The 18,566-nt window shown below is 45.5% G+C and overlaps 1 protein-coding gene across 2 annotated transcripts in view; it reads right to left on the bottom strand.

The window, feature by feature from the left end:
* col27a1b (collagen, type XXVII, alpha 1b) overlaps positions 1 to 18,566 on the bottom strand; it is a 605,111-nt gene that overhangs the window by 393,496 nt on the left and 193,049 nt on the right. For both annotated transcript variants that reach the window (XM_078550110.1, XM_078550108.1), the window contains exons 11-12: positions 15,705 to 15,758; positions 1,670 to 1,714 (exon numbers count right to left, since the gene is read on the bottom strand). In XM_078550110.1, the coding sequence (XP_078406236.1) occupies positions 1,670 to 1,714; positions 15,705 to 15,758 (99 nt within the window). The remainder of the gene's footprint in view (positions 1 to 1,669; positions 1,715 to 15,704; positions 15,759 to 18,566) is intronic.

Genomic DNA, 18,566 nt, shown 5'->3' with positions numbered 1-18,566 from the left:
CAGCCCACGTTACACTCCACCAACTCACTATTGTCCCGAGATGACTTCTCATCACTTGAGTCCAAGTTATTCACTTAGCGTGCATTCTTTGGAGCACAATGTTTTGTGAGGTTTTTTTTCTGTCCACAGAACATCTTACATTTTAGCACATGGTGCATTTAATTACAATCACATAACAATATTTAATCTTTGACCATAAAATCTGGGTCCTGAATTACTAGGAGACCACACTGGATTCAAATCACAGTGGAACAGGTTGCATTTCTATCTGTGAGAACAAGGATTACAGCCGCTATATTTCACAAACAGGAGGTGTTCAGTGACCATTAGCATCGTTAAAGATTGCTGTCTTTTTGTATGTTTGAATTGTATGAGCGAACACTTGAACAAAGCACAAAGTCTTCCAATGTTTAATTTCCATTCGCTCCCTCCACAGCTCCAAGCACAGATGTAAAACATTTCATTCCTATTATGCAAAAATCCTGGTCCATTCATTGCATTCCAAATGTTGAATTCCCATTCTACCATAATCCCCATCCAAAAAAAACATTTATTTGCAAATGCAAGTGTATCTTTGCACAGCTTTACTGTTGGAACTCATAAAAATGTCTCGGTTTCTTATGGGGACTCTTATTCTTACAAAGGCTGCACTGTAAAGTATTTTATATATACACTAATGTTTTATATCAGCCTATCTCCAGCCCCTGTGGTTTTGTTTATAAAGGATAGAAGCCACTGGTTTGTGAATGTTAAAATAGTGAGTCATTCAGCCTCACACTCAATGTCAACACATGCATAGATTGCAATTAACTTGGTACTGTAATTACATCATCTTTTGAGGCTCAGGAACTTGTCTAAGAATTATAAAGTAGGTAATTAATGACAGGCAGCTTGCAAAGTGTGGAAGTCAGGAGTGTGATGGAATGCTCTCCAATTGACTGGATGAGTACCTCTCCAACAACACTAATGACGCTTGACACCATCAAGGACAAAACAGCCCACTTGATCAGCACTCCAGCCGCTACCATAAACATTTACTCTCCCCACTCACTGGCATGCAGCGACACCAGTGTGTACTATCTACAAGATGCACTGCAGCAACTCACAAAGGCTCCTTCAACAGTACCTTCCAAACCTGTGACCTCTACCACCTAGAAGGACAAGGGCAGTAGATGCATGGGAACACCATCACCTGGAAGTTCCCCTCTAACCTACAAACCACCCTGACTTGGAACTATATTGCCATTCCTTCACTGTCACTAGATCAACAGCCTGGAGCTCCCTCCCTCACAGCGCTGTGGGTGTGGGTCTACCTATATCACATGGACTGCAGCGGTTCAAGAAGGTGGCTCACCACCACCTTCTCAAGGGTACTTAGGAGTGGGCAACAAATGCTGGCCTAGCCAGTGATGCCCGCACCCTGAGAAAGAATTAAAAACAATTGGTACAGCTGTCTCAATATTTTTCTTTCAAATTAAAAGGTGCGAGACAGTCTTGAGCAGCTTATAAATTAAATATGATGTGTGGCTGTATATTTCTCATTGCAATTTCCCCTTCCTCATCCATTGCTCAGTCTCTTTTGCAAGTTTTGTTTTAAATTTGCATTGCTGTCCATCACTGCCTCGCACTTTCAGACAAAACAGCTAAGAAAAATGGAGAAAATCTTTACCGGCCTACCCATCTTGCCCCTCTTCCCTGCTTCTCCTGGCATGCCCTGCAAAATAAAGGGGAAAAAAAACACACACACATTAGACCACTGCAACATGGAAAGCTTTATTCAGCTGAATGTTCAACTTCACAATGTAAAGGGTTATTATTGCATGGTTACTTATCGTGAAATAGACTCCATTTTTCCCTGGAAAGAAGCGATGGCAGTGCTTAACATCACAGGCAGAGTGCGCTGTGTGATTAGATTCTTTGATCAAACTTTCCAACAATCAGGAGCCTCAACTTTTTTTTAAAACAGATATTAGATATTCACTATCGTCCTAACCAAAAGCTGAAAATTACTTTTAACAACAACTTATATTTATATTGCCCCTTTAATGCAATAAAAGTTACCAAGGTGCTTTACAGGAGCATTATAAAACAAAATTTTACACTGAACTACTAAGGATATATTTGGGCCGATGACCAAGAGGTAGGTTTTAAGGAGCATCTTAGTGGAGGAAAACAAGGTGGGGAGGTGTAGGGAGGATATTCTTGAGCTTGGGACCTAGGCACCTGAAAGCGTGGTCATCAATAGTGCAGCATTTAAAATTAGGGATGCACAAGAGACCATAATAAGAGGAGCACAGATATCCAGGAAAAAAATTCTTAAATTAAATGCATTGTAAAATATGTGCAAGTTAATCAAATTCTCTGCAACAATTTAGTCATACTAATCTGCATTAGATGCAGCAGCGAAGCCAATATCAACAGCTCAATAAATTAACTTGCCTGATCTGAGGAGGTTACTGTACTGTACAATGGACAATTAGGAAGCACTGAGACACAAATATTAACCCATTCACATCACAGTTCGTGCTTCTTTAGTGGAGAGTATAGATTGCTGTCAGTTAATGTCAGCGACACCACAATGATAATGTATAAATGATTAATTAAGTAACAAACTTACGCTTCAATGAGAAATAAATTGCTGTAAACCATGGGGACTGGATAAAGTATTATACAGTGCTAGTAAAAACACCAGTAAAATATTAGTATCATATTTCAGAACCTTCCACCCATCCAAAAGAATTCCTTAGTTTATCTTTCCAGCAAACTCCCAGAATGTTGAGTGTAACAGTCGCCAGATGCACACTCCTCAAGAACAATAAAGACAAATTATGTTTCCACGAGGAATTTGGGACAAGAACTTGGAAACAGTCCAAAGTGCGCCTGCTTAGTTGAACCTCTTGGGACACTAATTTGCGTCCACTGAGATGACTTCACTGACAAGAATATCTCTAGAATTATAAGCAGTCTTTTAATGTGAAGTAAATCAGAGGCTGTTTCTACGTTTTAGTGTTGGAAGTTGAGTGCTCATAGGAGCATAGGAACCAGAGGAGTCCATTCAGTCCATCACCTTATTCAGTGCCATTCTATTACATTACGGCTGATCTGTGACCTAACTCCATATATATGCTGAGACTACTGCTGATGACAATTTCCATTAATAATTTATGCTTTGTAATCAAAAATAAAATTTCTAAATTTGCGGCTGAAAAAATTGCCAGAGATTATCAATACTGAGGGAGACGCCAACAATTTACAGGAAGGTATTATTGCTGAAAAAAGAGACATATCTAAGCTTTTCATCTTGCACTCATCAGGACACTTGCAAGAATACCAGTATAAGGGGGAAAACAACAATTTCTACTGTATGTGAAGAGACCACTGATTGGTTGGCAAGTGGCGTTGCCATGAGAATGCACCACTGATAGTGACTTACAGTTAAGTGCCAGGCATTGTTTAAAATTTAAACCAGGCAGCTTGACCCTGATTGGTCAAGGCAGTGCCCTGAGGAATGGGTCAGTGAATGGCTGTCACTTATTTTGTTTAGCTGAAACAGGCACAATGTATGTATTTCACCTCTCTTCTATTTTTACTTAGTTCTGTTGAAAGGTCATTCGGACTCGAAACGTTAACTGTGTTCCTCTCCACAGATGCCGCCAGACCTGCTGAGTTTTTCCAGGTATTTTTGTTTCTGTTTTGGATTTCCAGCATCCGCAGTTTTTTGCTTTTATAACAATGTATGTACAGTTCTTTCTGCCTGCAAAGAACAGTGCCCTGTGTATTAATATATGTAGCTTCCAGTACACGTAAACGTGCCACATTGCGAGCCCGATTGGTACTTTTAAATTGGTTGTCAGCATAATTCTTAGCACACTGGGGATTATTTAACATTCCTCAGGGCAATGCCTTGACCAATCAGGATCAAGCTGCCTGGTTTAAATTTCAAACTATGCTTGGCAGTTAACTGCCAGTCACCATCAGTGGTGCAGTCTCCAAGGCAATGCCACTGGCCCACCAATCAGCAGACTCTTCACATACGGTATAAATGGTTGTTTCCCCCCTTATATTGATATTCTTGTGTGTCCTGATGAGTGCAGGATGGAAAGCTTAGACATGTCTCTTTTTTTGAGCAATACTCAAAGAAGATATTAATAAACTTGCAGAATAGGCAAAATACTTGGCAAATAAAGCTCAACGCATTGTGAGGTTGTATATCTTGGTAGGAAGAATAGCAAGGTCACATTACTTCGACGGTGCAAGTCTAGGCGGGGTAGAAAGACAAATAGATCCAGAGGTGAAAGTAAGCAGTTACGGTCCGGAACAACGTAGTGGTAAGGAAGTGGTTGAAGAAATGGGAATGCAGAGACGTGGGGAGTAAGAATGGTAAGCGGCAGCTGGAGAGATGCAATCTTCCAGTTGTAGTTAAGAAATCGAGTGGGCGACCCATCGAATTGTGGTTAAAGGACTGAGCGAGCGGGGAAAATGGGAGCGAGAATGGAAGTCACTGGGTTATGGTTAATTATGTTTTAGTGTGGATGTGTGGGGGGGGGTGACAGCTTCTCTCGATTTCTGCATCGATGTTTCCTGTCTTTTGAACATAATGACTGCTATTAAAACAAATCAATGACTGATCTCGTGCGAGGATTAGTTCAGGAAGAATGTGGTGTCTTTGGGCAACTAATGGGCACTTCTTTCCAAGCTTCTTGTACAGTTGGAATTCGAGATGCAGCACGTTCCTTTGATGTGCTTTCATCCCGTTGTTTGAAACATGAACAAGCACCAAACTCATTCACTAAAGCTTACTGCGACGGTTGACAACATCCACCACCAACACCACCTGATCCCAGAGACTTCAATGATTGGCTGACTGTGGCGTCCGTAAGACTGGTAAGTGATATTCTCAAAGCGCAGTGCCACCTTTTAAAACCGGCCCACTGTAAAGCGGAATATTCCTGATGCTTTGAGGGATTGAGGGGTTTTCTCGTTAGTCTTTCCTGACAGTGGATGGCTTGTTGTGAACCACTTTAGGTTTAGGGAGGGAGCCTGTGCTATTGTTTGTGGATTATTGGCTGCATCAATCTGTCCAGTCATTTGATGCCAGTCATGGTGCGAATTCTTTATTTTGTTCAAACATGCCTTGGGGATAAGGGACTGATAATCAGAGTGCTGTGAATACGGGAACTACAAGGTCAGTAGAAAAAAGCGATTACTGGTCAAGGAAACGACCTACCACGCATTAAATTATAATCAGTCAAATTTGGGATTCCTTATACGACCATGCCGGTAAGAAATTTAGGGCAGGATTTTCAGGTTGGCAGGTGGGCACGATTGGCGGACCCGGGATCGGCTGGGGAACCGGACTGCTGCCCGCGATCGGCCCCCGACAGTGATTTCACGCTGGCTGGCCAATTAACGGCCGGCCAGTGCAAAGCACGCGCTGAAATATTCAGCACTGCCTGGGTAGGAGGGGCGGGAGGAAGGCAGGCGCTGACGGAAGCGCGGGCACGGGCTGAATGAAAGCCCCCTGAAGACAGAGAGCTGCCTCAGGGAGCTGAAGACTTGAAAACAGTTAAATAAAGTTTGTAAAATCAGGAAAAAGAAATGTCCAAGCATCACAATCAGTCACCTGAACATATACATGATAAGAATGCTGTCCATAGATTTTTTTTTTAATTTAATAACGGAAACCTCATCCCGCCCTTGGATGAGGTTTCATGAAAAATGCAAAGTCCGCCTGACCCATTCGCCTGTCCGCCAACCATAAGGTTGGACAGACCACGAAAAATCAGAGACAATGACAACTTTAATGACTTTTAATAGGCCTCTTAAATATTGGCGGGTGCGCTTCCGGCTTTTGCGCACGTCCGCCAACCAAAATATCACGTGAGCGTGGGATGACAACAGGACGCTCATCCAATGTCATCCCGCGCGGTTTCGCGTCCCATCGGGTTGGACATGTGCCCACACGACAGCCTAAAAATTCTGCCCTTAAATTACTTTCTCCCCTGAACAGATCTCAGAGTATAAATACATCAGCCGTTAAATGTTGTGCCACAGGTTGTGGCATAGTGGTATTGTCGCTGGACTGGTAAACCAGAGACCTAGAGTAATGCTCTGGGCTGGGTTCGAATCTGGAATTTGAAGTCAATAAAAATCTGGAATTAAAAGACTAATGATGATTGTCGATTGTTGTAAAAACCCATCTGGTTCACTAATGTCCTTTAGGAAAGGAAATCTGCCATCCTTACCTGGTCTGGCCTACATGTGACTCCAGACCTACAGCAACGTGGTTGACTCTGAAGTGGCCTAGCAAGCCACTCAGTTGTATCAAGCCGCTACAAAGCCTCAAAAAAGGAACGAAAGCAGACGGACCACCCGGCATCGACCTAGGCACCGGAAACGACAACGGCAATCGCAGCCCTGTCGACCCTGCAAAGTCCTCCTTACTAACATCTGGGGGCTAGTGTCAAAATTGGGAGAACTGTCTCACAGACTAGTCAACCAACAGCCTGACATAGTCATCCACATGGAATCATACCTTACAGATAATGTCCCAGACACCACCATCACCATCCTTGGGAATGTCCTGACCCACCAACAAGAAAGACCCTGCAGAGGTGGTATACAGTTGGGAGGGAGTTGCCCTGGGAGTCCTCAAGATCAATTCCGGACCCCATGAAGTTTCATGGCATTAAGTCAAACATGGGCAAGGAAACCTCCTGCTGATTACCATGTACCGCCCTTCCTCATCTGATGAATCAGTGCTCCTCCATGTTTAATATCACTTGGAGGAAGCACTGAGGGTAGCAAGGGTGCAGAATGTACTCTGGGTGGGGGACCTCAATGTCCATCACCAAGAGTGGCTCGGTAGTGCCACTACTGAGCGAGCGAGCTGGCCAAGTCCTAAAGGAAATAGCTGCTAGACTGGGTCTGCGGCAGGTGGTGAGGGAACCAACAAGAGGGAAAAGCATAATTGACCTCATTCTCATCAGCCTGCCTGCCACAGATGCATCTGTCCATGCCAGTATAGTCGTTGTAGAGATGAAGTCCCGCCTTCACATTGAGGACACCCTCCATCATGTTGTGTGGCACTACCACTGTGTTAAATGGGATAGATTTCGAACAGATCAAGCAACTCAAAACTGGGCCTCCGAGAGGCACTATGGACCATCAGCAGCAGCAGAATTGTACTCGAACACAATCTGTAGCCTCATGGCCTGGCATATCCCCCACTCTACCATTACCATCAAGCCAGGGGATCAACCCTGGTTCAATGAAGAGTGTAGGAGGGCATGCCTAAAAATGAGGTGTCAACCAGGTGAAGTTATAACACAGGACTACTTGTGTGCCAAACAACATAAGCAGCAAGTGATAGTCAGAGCTAAGCGATCCCACAACCAAAGGATCAGGTCTTAAGCTCTACTGTCCTGCCACATCCAGTCATGAATGGTGGTGGACAATTAAACAACTCACTGGAGGAGGAGGCTCCACAAATATCCATATCCTCAATGATGGGGGAGTCCAGCACATCAGTGCAAAAGATAAGGCTGAAGCATTTGCTATAATCTTCAGCCAGAAGTGTCAAGTGTATGCTCCATCTTGGCCTCCTCTGGAGGTCCCCAGTATCACAGATGTCAGTCTTTATCCAATTCAATTCACTCCACATGATATCAAGAAACGGCTGAAGACACTGGACAGTGCAAAGGCTATAGGCCCTGACAATATTCCAGCAATAGTACTGAAGTACTGGACTTGTGCTCCAGAACTTGCCACACCCCTAGCCAAGCTGTTCCAGTACAGCTACAATACTGGCATCTACCTGGCTTTGTGGAAGATTACCCAGGTATGTCCTGTACACAAAAAGCAGGACAAATCCAACACAGCCAATTACTGGCCCATCAGTCTAATCTCAATCATCAGTAAAGTAATGGAAGGGGTCATCAATAGTGCTATCAAGTGGTACTTACTTAGCAATAACCTGCTCACTGATGCCCAGTTTGGGTTCTGCCAGGGCCACTCAGCTTCTGACCTCGTTACAGCCTTGGTTCAAACATGGACAAAAAAGCTGAACTCCCGAGGTGAGGTGAGAGTGACTGCCCTTGATATCAAGGCAGCATTTGACAGAGTGTGGCATCAAGGAGCCCTAGCAAAACCGGAGTCAATGGAAATCAGGGGGAAAACTCTCCACTGGTTGGAGTCATACCTAGCACAAAGGAAGATGGTTGTGGTTTTTGGAGGTCAGTCATCTCAGCTCCAGGACATCACTGCAGGAGTTCCTAAGGGTAATGTCCTAGGCCCAACCATCTTCAGCTGCTTAATCAATGACCTTCCTTCCAGCATAAGGTCAGAAGTGGGGATGTTCGCTGATGATTGGACAATGTTCAGCATCATTCGCGACTCCTCAGACACTGAAGCAGTCTGTGTCCAAATGCAGCAAGACCTGGACAATATCTCTGTTTGGGCTGACAAGTGGCAAGTAACATTCGCGCCACACAAGTGCCAGGCAATGACCATCTCCAACAAGAGAGAATCAAACCATCGCCCTTTGACGTTCAATGGCATTACCATCACTGAATCCCCCACTATCAATATCCTGGGGGGGGTTACCATTGACCAGAAACTGAACTGGACTAGCCATATAAATACTGTGGCTACAAGAGCAGGTCAGAGGCTAGGAAGCCTGCGATGAGTAACTCACCTCCTGACTGCCCAAAGCTTGTCCACCATCTACAAGGCACAAGTCAGGAGTGTGATGGAATACTCCCCACTTGCCTGGATGAGTGCGGCTCCCACAACACTCAAGAAGCTTGACACCATCAAGGACAATGCAGCCCACTTGATTGGCACCCCATCCACAAACATTCACTCCCTCCACCACCGACGCACAGTAGCAGCAGTTGTACCATCTACAAGATGTACTGCAGGAATGCACCAAGGTTCCTCAGGCAGCACCTTCTAAACCCATAACCACTACCATCTAGAAGGACAAGGGCAGCAGATACATGGTAACACCAGCACCTGGAAGTTCCCTCCAAGTCACTCACCATACTGACTTGGAAATATATCGCTGTTCCTTCACTGTCACGGGGTCAAAATCCTGGAACTCCCTCCCTAACAGCACTGTGGGTGTACCTACACCACATTGACTGCAGAGGTTCAAGAAGGCAGCTCACCACTACCTTCTCAAGGGCAATTAGGGATGGCCAATATATGCTGGCCCAGCCATTGAAGCCCACATCCCATAAATTAATAAAAAAGAATTAAAAAAAGGCAAACCAAGCCCTAGGCTTTATTGCTAGAGGGATAGAATTGAAAAGTATCTAAGTTATGCTCAACCTGCACCAAATCTTGGTTAGACCACAGTTAGAGTACTGACATGGTTCTGGTCGCCATGTTATAAAAAGGACATAGAGGCACTGGAGAGGGTGCAGAGAAGACTTATAAGGACGATACCAGAAATGCATGGGTTTGCATTTAAGAAAAGGATTGACAGACTGGGCGGCCGGAATTTTCAAGCCTGGGGCCGGCAAGCTATTGAAATCTCCCTTCACATCGGTGGGGCTGGAAGATCCTGCCAGCTGGAAAATTCTGGCCGGTGTCTTTTGCCTTGAAGAAGAGAAGGCTGGGCGATGGCCGAACAGAGGTCTTTAAAATTAGGAAAGGCTTTGATAGAGTGGATACAGAGAGAATGTTTCCTCTTGTTGGGAGCTCATAACTGGAGGCCATCAATATAAGGGAAACACCAAGAAATCCAACAGGGAATTCAGAAGATAGTTCTCTACCCAGAGAGTGGTGAGAGTGTGGAACATTGCCACAGGGAGTCGTTGAAATGTATAGTATAGATGCATGTAGGGGGAAGCTGGACAAGCATATGAGGGAGAAGGGAATGATGAAAACCACGGTAGATTAAGATGAGAAAAGATGGGTCAAAGCTCGGGTGGAGCGTAAACACTGGCATGGTCTGGTTGGTCTAAATGGCCTGTTTCTGTGCCATACATCATATGTAATCCTATGTAATCTGTCTTCCAACCAGCAGGCTGAAAGTTTCACTCATTTGGGGACATGACTTGTTTGCCTGAGTTGGCAAATGTGATCAATTCTCAGCTCAGCTGCTGGAGAAAACCTCACTTGGTAAGAGGGCAATGCACCTTGAAAGAAGGAAGGATCTGCTGTTGGAAACCTTGGTCCTGTTGAAGTCCATCTCGTGCTGGGTAATAATGGTGCAGCCTGATGATAGGGAGAGGGTCTGCCTCAGCTTGTACTTGCTCTCCCAATTGGACAATGGTTCAGTATTCCAAGCATCAAAGACATGGTTGCCAAGTAAGTGTTAAAACAAGATAGGGATCTGGAAATTCAGTCCTCCTGTCAGCATACACATCCTGCACCCAAATGGATTTGTCTCAGGAACCCTGGATATTGGACATCAGTAGAATGGAGATGGTGCAGTGGGAGGAGGCCAAAAAAGTGCAGACGACAAAAGCTCAGGCACTTGCTGGTGTCCCCACAGGTGCATGAAGGCCTGAGGGATCACTGCCCTGGGAGGGAGGTGGGTTGGGTGTCAAGAGAGAATGGTAGCTTGGCAGGAGGGCTTACACAGTTGAGATACCTGATCATGGGTTCAGCTAGCCTGGGACTGGCGGGGTGGTGGGTGTCAGGAATCTTGGCAATGGGAAATTGGAGGTTGGTTAGAGGCTGGGAGGGGGAGTTTCTAGGGAGGGGTTCTAGTGACTGGGTGCAGTGGCATTCTGGAGGGTGGTTAAATGTGGGGTTGAAAGAAACACTCCTTCTCCTCCCAGCACTTGTTTAAAGGCAAACAATTTAACTTTCTGTGTGTTGTCATAGGTATTGGCTGCCTCAGGATAAACACAACTTGCAGTGGGGACTGCAAGCATGTGTTCGGCCCACATGTGTAAAGGGCCCAACTCTTGCTTCAGGCTTGAATAAAGATCGTGTCTTATCCTCTCAATAAGGCGGGTGGCGCACATCTGGTCGACTCAAGCAGCATCTCACCAAAGCTTATGGACTCCCTGTGCACAGATACGCGTCAGGTCCCAATGACGTATTTGGGGCAGGTCTGCAATTTTAACTTGGCGGCCTGAGCGGGAGGCTGCAGCAGTGTTTCCACTTGGTGAAGCCAGCTGGGAAGATTCTTCAGGGCCAGAACAGGTAAGCTTTCTAAATTCTAAAACTTTTGGTGGAGTGCTCCTACCACGTCTCGGAAAGCCTAGGTCTCACTTGCCACAGACTCGCTCCTCTTCCCGACGATGAGACCCTGTGGGGAGAGGTGGGGGGGGAAGGGGGCAGAGGCACGCAATGCTTGTCACCTACGCCTCGCAATTTTCCACCACTTCCTGCCGAATCCCCGCTTGGAATGGGATGGGACTTAAATGAGGCCTGGGAATCCATATAATACTAGGCCTCATTTGTAGAGCTGGTGGGAGGGGGGGGTGTGTAGGGGTGTGCAGGCTGAGCTTGTAACTCACACAACTACTCACCCACCAAAACCTTCCTGTGGTACAAATCCCAGCCTTATTTAGCAATGATGACGATGTTGTAGTGTAAGGAGTTCAGTGTATTAAGCTTAATAGCTTCTATTGCTGTGCAAGCTACACTGGGTAAGAGTCAACATTGCAAATAATGGGCAGAATTTCTCCCTCGTTGAGTGGGTGTGCGCCCAGCCCGAATGGGAGTAAAAGAGCGGTGAGCGTCCCGACGTCACCACGCACTCTCGCGATATTTCGCTCGGCGGGATCACATGAGAGACGGCAGCGCGCCCGCCAACAAAAAGGCCTATTAAGGCTGTTAATCCATTAATTACATCGAATTTTTCGCTGCCCGTCCAACCGGTCGGTTGGCGGGCGGGCGGGCGAACGGGCCAAGCGGCCTTTGCATTTTTTTTTGCAAAACCTCATTCACAGGCGGGATGAGGTTTCGACCAGCGATCTAAGAACGGGATAAAAACTTTAAAAACTCATTTTTAGCACGTTCCTGATCCTGCGACAGAGTCACGTGAGGGGACGCGTTTTCCTTATTTTTTCAATTCTCTATTTCTCAGGTCAAAAATCTTCAGCTCCCCTGTGGCAGCTCTGTGCCTTCAGGGAGTTTCTAGTGAGTGCGCCGCCGCATGTGCGCACACCCCAGCGCTCGCCTTCCTCCCGCTCCCCACCCCGGCAGCGCTGAGGTCATCATTTCACGCTGTCTGGCCGTTAATTGGCCAGCCAGCGTGGGATCACAGGCGGCGGGGACTGTTGCGCAGCAGCTCCCGGGCCTGCCCTCCACGCCCGCCCGATGTGGGGGAGAAACCCCCCAACTTATATGAGCTGAGTAGATAATAGTTAGTTTGAGTCCTGGTAACCCTGACGTGTATGTGATCATCCCACCTCCAACACTTACATTTTTTTTTAAAGGGACCTCAAGTCAGATTGTGCTCCAGAAGACGTGAATCAAATTGCTTACCTTTATCTGAAAAATGTGCTGACATTTCATTTACGTTTTCCCTCCGTAAGGGGTTAATACTTTGATGTGACGTGAATTTTCTACTTTACAGCCCAGACAAAATAAAAGGCAAGGAAGGAATTTTTTTTTTTACACTGAATTGCAAGCTGAGTAAATAACTCTGTTTAGTTTATACTTCCCCATAAATGTGACTGTGCTGAAGCATTTCTAGCTGTAGGAAAATGAGGGTAATATGTCTAAAAGACAAGGCGCTGTCGCTATGCTTACCGGTTCATACGAACAAGGAGCAGGAGCAGGCCATTCGGCCCCTCGAGTCTGCTCCACCATTTAATAAGATCGTGGCCGATCAGATGGTAACCTCAAATCTGCATCCCGCCGATAACCTATCATCCCCTTGCTTACCAAGAATCTATCCACCTCTGACTGATCCGACTGTACCCCCGCTGCCCCCGGTAACCCTTCACTCTCCTTTATCAAAAATCTATCTACCTCTGCCTTTAAAATATTCAAAGAGTCTGTTTTCACCGCCTTTTCAGGAAGAGAGTTCCAAAGGCTCACGACCCTCAGAGAAAAAAATTTCACCTCATCTCTGTTTTAAATGGGCGACCCCTTATTTTTAAACAGTGACCCCCTAGTTCTAGATTCCCCCACAAGAGGGAACACCCCTTCCACATCCACCCTGTCAAGACCTCTCAGGATCTTATACATTTCAATCAAGTCGCCTCTTACTCTTCTAAACTCCAGCGGACACAAGCCTAGCCTGTCCAACCTTTGTATTTTATACACCAATGTATTTCATCAGCAGCCCCATTTCTTTGTAGATCAGTATTCTGCAGTATGTTGGTGAAAATATAGGGGGGGGGGGACTATTAGCTGCCGATGGGGTTGGGCACAGAGGCAAATATTCAAGCTGCAGTCAGTGTGCCAGTTTGCCCGCATCATCACACTACCACTTTCCTGGAGGCATGATGGAGGGGGGAAGGGATAGGGCAGGGATACCCCTGCCCACCAGCGGCAGGTAGCCAACTGACTTGGTTAATGGCCATTTAAAGCCTATTGTCGGAGGCTAACTGGTATTTTCCGGTCAGCCTCCAGATCCCCAGAGGCAACGGGGAACAGTGCAGCTGCCTAGAGGTAACCTCCTGACGGCAGTTAAGGGTTGTTGGGAAGGTGTGGTGGGGGTGGGGGGGATATTGAGTTGCAGTGCTCCAGGCTGGCTTAGAGGCCCTTCCTGCTTGCCTTCAACTGCAGATACAAACCACTGTATGGAGGGTATACCCACCGCCCCCCCACTCTCCCCAACCCCCCACCCCAACTCTCCCCACCCCCGACTCTCCCCAAACCCCCCCACCACTCACCAAAAATGGTTGCCTGGCAGCTGAGGGCTTTTTATATTTTAAATTTTAAAACGTTGGAGAGACAGCGCCTCCATCTTGGGGCACGCTTTCCTTCACTTACCTGAAAAGGCAGCTTGCTGGTGCTTCTGAGCTGAAGGCCTCCCACTGGCACCCCGCCCTCCCCACCCCTGCTTTGAGAGTCCACCTGCCGTCCTCAGTTGGACGGTGAGCCCACCCTCCTCGAATTGGCCAATTCGAGATAAATCACAGGTGGCTTCCCTGAAGCCCACAGGGAAAATCATACCCATGGGATCATTAATAAACTGCACTTATTGTTACAAAATCAACATCTAGACACATGTATGCTCCATTTTCAGGTTTCACCAGATGGATGGGTTCATTTCCAGCTGGATTTTTGTTTTGTAGATATTGTTGGTCTGGCAAATGTGAAAACATCATGGACAAGTTTGTGGTGTCAATAGTTCCAGCCACTCGCCAGCTTCCAACAGGTCTTAATTTATGCAATTGAACCATGAGAGGTCACTTATTAAACATGGTGCTGGGCTGGAAATGGGTCTCTTTAACATTATAAGGAAGTATGTCACAGTAACACTTGCCAGGGCAGATTGGAAAATTATAAACTCCAAAAAAAAAAAGAACCCCCAGGTTTACGGAGTTGGTGGTGATGGTGAAGGAGGGACGGGAGAGTTATGCCCACAAAGTGCTTCATATATGGAACTATGACCAACCTAAAGAGGGAAGCAATGGTACAAAAGACAATTACCATGGTCTGTCCTTACACAGACCTCTGCAGGTCGCCAACTAAAAAGGCAAGTTTTTGTAAAGAAAACCTTACCTGAATGTGGACCCAGAGGGAGCACATGACAGTGGAAATTGTGCCTGATTTACTGAAGGAAAAAGCCCGGTGCCTCAAGTGAGCTTTTTGCAATCGATGCCATCTTACTCTCTGGTCTCACTCAACAACAACTTGTATTTGTATAGCACCAAATGTCCCAAGGGGCTTCACGGGGGCATTATGAAACATAAGGAGACATTAGGTCAGATGATCAAAAGCTCGGTCAGGGGTAGTTTTTAAGGAGGGTCTTAAATGAGGAAAGGTAGGTAGAGAGGGACGGAGAGGTGTAGGGAGGGAATTCCAGAGCTCGGGGTCTTGGCTGCTAAAGGCAGAGCTGTCAATAGTGGAGTGATTAAAATCAGGCGTGCTCAAGAAGACAGAATTAGGCGGGTGCAGATATCTCAGAGGGTTGTGGGGCTGGGAGAAATTATACAGATAGAGAGGGGTGAGGCCATGGAGGGATTCAAAAACAAGGATGAGGATTTTAAAAGTGAGGTACTGCTTAACTGGGAACCAATGTAGGTCAGGGTGATAGGAGAACGAGACTTGATGCAGGTTCAGACACGGGCAGCAGAGTTCTAGATGACCTCAAGTTAACAGAGTGCAGAATGTGGGAGGCTAGCCAGGGGTGTGTTGGAATAGTCAGGTTTGGAGGTAACAAAGATAATTCAATATGAATTTCAGCTGCAGATAAGCTGAGACAGGGGCTGATTCGGGTGAAATTGCAGAGGTGGAAATAGAGAGGGAAACAGGTGGTTATGAGGTTGAAATCCTCTCAGGCTTGCTGCTCCCACTTGCTGGGAAGACTTCCCACCTACACGAACCAGTAGGGAACTGACATGGCAAATACCAAGGTGAAAATCCAAATTATAGAGCTGGAAGTTAATGTGCTGGTGGATACAATAATAATGCAACTAGGGAACTATTACAGAGCAGTTTCTCTTTAGAAAGTGCTAAGGCAAAGGTTGTTCAACATTTATACTGCTTCCTTCTGTTTTTTTATTCAGAGAGGTAATGTTAGATCTATATACAGCATACGTAGCAAAATAAAGACTTACTTGCTTTCCGTCTGCTCCCGGAAGACCCATTAACCCTCGTGGGCCTATGAAGCCCTGTAGAAAGAGGAGAGAAGTGCCATCAGTAGATCTTGTAGAACCTCAGGGATGTCAATGCGTTTATCTGGCTCCATCGATGCAGCGAAGTGGTGCAAGTGATGAACAAAGCCTTGAGGCAAGTGTATATGCCCATGGACTGCATGGTGCTGGCTTCCACGATGTAGTCCAAGGGCACATACCCTCACACCAGGGATCGAGCTGTGTTGGCCGCACACTGTTGCTAGAAACAAAGATAACATGAAAAGCCGACCTTGCGTTCCGTGGTAAAGGGAGTAACAACTTGATTAATATCATAGACACCATATCATATCCTTGACATTTCCATTTCAGGTCAAATAAAGAGGTCCATTCAACAATGAAGCGTAGAAAGCCACCATGTAATCCTCCTCTCAGGTTTAAGACTAAATGTCATGTGGGCTATTGTTCATTCTCTAGCAACACAACTAGAATATCACATATGTTGAACCTGCTCATACAATGTAGACAAAGTTATTTTATAATTAATCTTTCCACAAAAACTTATTTTAATTCCAGCAGATGTTCATAACCTCTCTTAGCTAAGCATTAGTATAAACATTCATCTCAAAAACAAAATTACCTGGAAAAACTCAGCAGGTCTGGCAGCATCGGCGGAGAAGAAAAGAGTTGACGTTTCGAGTCCTCATGACCCTTCAGCAGAGCCCTGAAGAAGAGTCATACGGACTCGAAATGTTAACTCGTTTTTTTTCTCTCCACAGATGCTGTTAGACCTGCTGAGTTTTTGCAGCGTTTTCTGTTTTTGTTTCCCTCTTTGCATGTAGTGTCCTCTTTGTCCGAGGGCTGTTAATCGTGGCTCCATGATGCCACAAAATCACATTGGGCCAAGTTGAAGTGGTAAAGCCCCAAGTAGATGGATTGAGCCCAATTCTCGGCTTCCCAAAACCAGCAGCAGCAGATCAGTGGTTTGGAGCTATTAGGCACATGCTGCAACCTACTGAGCTAACCGGCACCCAGTTTCCAGGGATTAGGGATCTAGAACAAGTGAATATTGCTTTAAGGGGAAGCCGGGTAAACATGAGGGAGAAAGGAAAAGAAGGTTCTGCTGATTGGGTTAGATGAAGAGGGTTGGGAGGAGGTTCACTGTGGATTATAAATATCAGCATGAACCAGTTGAACTGATTGGCCTGTTTCTGTGCTGTCACTGCTATGTCAGTTTAAATGTGAACGCTTTAGGATAGAGAGCAGGAGAACCTTCCTTCTTCTTTACACAAAGAGTTGAGAGAGGATGTGGAATGCACTACCAGAGTTAGTGACTGAAGCAGAGTAAATTTTAACTTCAGCCCAAAATGGACTTTGAGTAGACATTATACGTCCACGGTATCCAATGTCGGAAAAGACCAATGTTGGGAAAAGGCACTGCTGGGAAAACAAGAAGTCCAGACTATTGAGCCTTAATTAAGCTGCAAGCTGCAGGTGCCAAACCTCTGATCCTGCTGCCGGTTTTAGGGGGACCGAGAACTGGGTGCCTCTGCACGGAACCTTCTAGCAGGTCGAGCCTTCTCAGGGAGGTTGGGAGGGACGAAGTGAGAACAGGCCTGGCAGCAGACCACTATTCTTTTGTCGAGTGTGGGGATGCACTCTCACTGAAAAACTCCTCAAAGAAAAGATTCCAGCATGTTTTTGGAGCAGCGGGTCCATTTAAGGACCTCTATATTGCACATTTCACTAGCTTCCAAACTAGCTTTGGGTGGGAGTGCTGGTTGGCCATTTATAAAACAGGCAGCCTAAAAATTGAAAAAGATGGGCCTTGGCCGTCAAAGATATCCACTCCATTTTTCACAGCCGGTAATCCATTCTGAAATGGGGAAACCACAGATGGAACCAAACCCTGTGTCAACACTTAATAGTTTGGAAAGATGGTTGAAGGGAATGGAGGAAATGGAAGCAAGACAGGCAAGTATCTGTAGGACTACAGATCCTGTAGAAAATAAACACAAAGAGAGACTAAACAGCTTGTTTCTATGAAGTAATTTCTATGCAATCATATCTGCTAACAGTATCTCTATATCCTAGCACTTAAAATATTCTAACATTTCCCTAAACAATGACATCACCAACCAGTATGGCTAAAAACATTCAGCTCAATAAAATAGTATGTTCACCTTGTCCAGACCAGCATTACCTTGCACATTCATCTCACTAAGTCAACAGTCTCATTCAACCACACTTCACTCCAAATAGCCCAGTTCCCGAAACACAAATCAAATCCCAAATGGTCTCTGACAGGAGTATGTTTGAGGTGCGGAATTGTATTCTGAATTGCCCGCCTGACAATACCAACAATTCACTTCACAAGTGACCCAGCACAGCTTTCCACAACAGCTAACTAACGTCTCAAGAGCTTCATTTAAACATCAGAGGTGTTCAGAAGTAAAACAGGAATTCAGAACAGAGGAAATAATTGACATCTGCAACCTAGCAAACCATCATTTGGGAATTCAGAATTGGAAAAGTTTTGAAAATTTGCACACATAATAAATCATATTCTTTAACCTGCATGCATTCCTGACTAACTATCGCATGGGCTGTTGTTTCTTTACTGGTTTGTACTGCTTTCTGTTCCTGCACTAAAGTGTCAAAATTGAACTCAAATTAAGTTGCCAAATTTCAAGGTTCAGTCCTACAACTGACCTGAAACAAACCATTGCAATTCATATACCTGTCCTAAAGATAAAAAAACACGCTATACACTTCTGAAATCCTAAATTAGTGGATTAAGTTTCAGTCCGATCAGTCAATGATGAATATTTGATGAATGAAGACCAA

This window comes from Cetorhinus maximus, chromosome 10, assembly GCF_964194155.1.
Source record: "Cetorhinus maximus chromosome 10, sCetMax3.hap1.1, whole genome shotgun sequence".
In the NCBI taxonomy this organism is placed as follows: domain Eukaryota; kingdom Metazoa; phylum Chordata; class Chondrichthyes; order Lamniformes; family Cetorhinidae; genus Cetorhinus; species Cetorhinus maximus.
This window is presented reverse-complemented; position numbering and strand designations above follow the sequence as displayed.